Source organism: Cicer arietinum, chromosome 6 (genome assembly GCF_000331145.2).
Source record: "Cicer arietinum cultivar CDC Frontier isolate Library 1 chromosome 6, Cicar.CDCFrontier_v2.0, whole genome shotgun sequence".
Classification (NCBI taxonomy): Eukaryota; Viridiplantae; Streptophyta; class Magnoliopsida; order Fabales; family Fabaceae; genus Cicer; species Cicer arietinum.
Genome location: NC_021165.2, coordinates 22,823,197 through 22,824,957, shown reverse-complemented (window position 1 = coordinate 22,824,957; position 1,761 = coordinate 22,823,197). Strand labels below are relative to the sequence as shown.

At 28.6% G+C, this 1,761-nt stretch overlaps 1 protein-coding gene across 1 annotated transcript; it reads right to left on the bottom strand.

The window, feature by feature from the left end:
• Positions 1–588: 588 nt before the first annotated feature.
• Positions 589–1,761, bottom strand: LOC101512431 (uncharacterized). The gene is made up of 2 exons (XM_004505773.3): positions 1,386–1,761; positions 589–1,141 (listed from the first exon to the last, which is right to left on the bottom strand). Exons 1-2 carry the CDS (start codon positions 1,707–1,709, stop codon positions 803–805), a joined length of 663 nt encoding a protein of 220 aa, XP_004505830.1. The 5' UTR covers positions 1,710–1,761; the 3' UTR covers positions 589–802.

Sequence of the window (1,761 nt, the reverse complement as noted above, 5' to 3'; positions counted from 1 at the left end):
AATTGATTTAATTTGCCAAACATATAATAAGTTTTTGTTGTTGTTAAATACAAGTAAATCACGAATATAAGATTATATAGTAAAAGATGACAAATATATACTATAAAATTTTGTGTAGTCCATGATTAATTAGATATGACAATATTCAAAGGTTTGATAGATTAAATTTAATGTTACAAAGAAAAGCAAGAAAAATAATGTTGTATAAGTTGAAAAGTGATATATAATTTTTTTTTTGTAAATACAAAATAATGAAGTTATAAATAAATTAAACAAGCAAAACTCTAGCTTTTTTTAATAATCAATATATTTTTTTTATAAATCAAATTCAAACTTCAAATGTCTATTTCGCGTTGACTTGTTTACACAAGTGATGAATCGCATGAAAAAATCAATTATTATATAATAATACATATAATTCTTTAAACGGTTATAAATCCTCTAATTAAATGATCCATTTAGCAAATTATCTTTATATTGAATTATTAATAATGATTATCTTTTTAATATAAATTATATTTCTAAATCCAAAGAGACTAAACCAAATTAACATCAATCTTATTATTCATAAAAACAAAGCAACACTGTTTTATTAATCCCCAATGGGTTATCATATTAATATCATGCATATTATTTTTATTTTTGCCAATAAATTATCAAACTCAAATCAAGTTAAGTTGTAGATTTCTTCTCCATTCCATAGATAGGATAAGCATGGAGTAAAACTTCACAGTCTTTGCATGGCAAATAAAGGACATCTGAATATTTTTTGTTGCACTTATCACAAAACATCTTATTGTTTTCATGTCTTAAAACGCTTTTCATCTCTTCCTTCATCGTTTTCACCGGAACATGATTGTGCATCATTTTCCATCAGAATCCTCACTCTCTTCTTCTCCTCTTCTAGTTTTGCACGCAGAGTTATCACTGCGGTTTCCCTATCCAGAGCCATTCTCTTCCAGTTCCTTTTCTCTGCATCTCTAACTATTAATAAACTTTCCAGCTCTTGTTTTTTCCTCGCAGCTTGTGCAAGTTCTTTCTCCTTTTGTGCCAGAAGTTGTAAAGCAAAATTTTCCATGTTTCTAAATGTAGCCACTTGTTGCTTCATCTGATTTTCTAATATCATTTTCATTTGTTCATTCTGTCACATTTAAAAAAAGCACAATTAATAAATTAGATAAAAAGAAATTATATACAATTTTTGAAATAAAAAAATATAGTAAAAAACTTTGATACATGATATAAAAGTTCATCTCAAATAGAATCAAACTTGTATTTAATAACATTAGTCTAAAATAATACTATTTTATTTTAAGTGTTGGTTTTTTTTTTTTTATCGAGTATATAGATCTTGATCTCAACTCGTAATATACATAAATTTAAACCTGCAGCTGGAAAAAATAAGCAATCTCCTCCCCTTCTTTCTCAAATTGAGTAGCAAGGTTAGAAGTATGAGCAAGAAGGTTGGCATTGGGAACAACTTGAGAAGCATGAACAACATGACTGGGTTCGGGAACAACATGTCCTTGCCATTGTTGTTGCTGAAGTTGTTGTTGCAATTGCAATTGTTGTTGCTGAGGTTGTTGTTGCAACTGCAGTTGTTGTTGCTGTTGTTGTCGTTGTTGAATATTAGCGATTCCATTTGAGCAAATGCCATTGATGCAAAATGGATAGCCACGACTACTATGAGAATGTGCTTGGGTGACCATTTTCTGAAACTCAAACTTGTAAAGATATTTTAGTACAAGGGAGAGAGGTGAT

Bases quoted from the DNA above. Each gene is read 5' to 3' on its own strand.
- LOC101512431 (XM_004505773.3), bottom strand. From the start codon at position 1,709: ATGGTCACCCAAGCACATTCTCATAGTAGTCGTGGCTATCCATTTTGC. The intron at 1,142-1,385 runs GTTTAAATTTAT...TAAATGTGACAG, and splicing joins CTTATTTTTTCCAGCTGCAG to AATGAACAAATGAAAATGAT.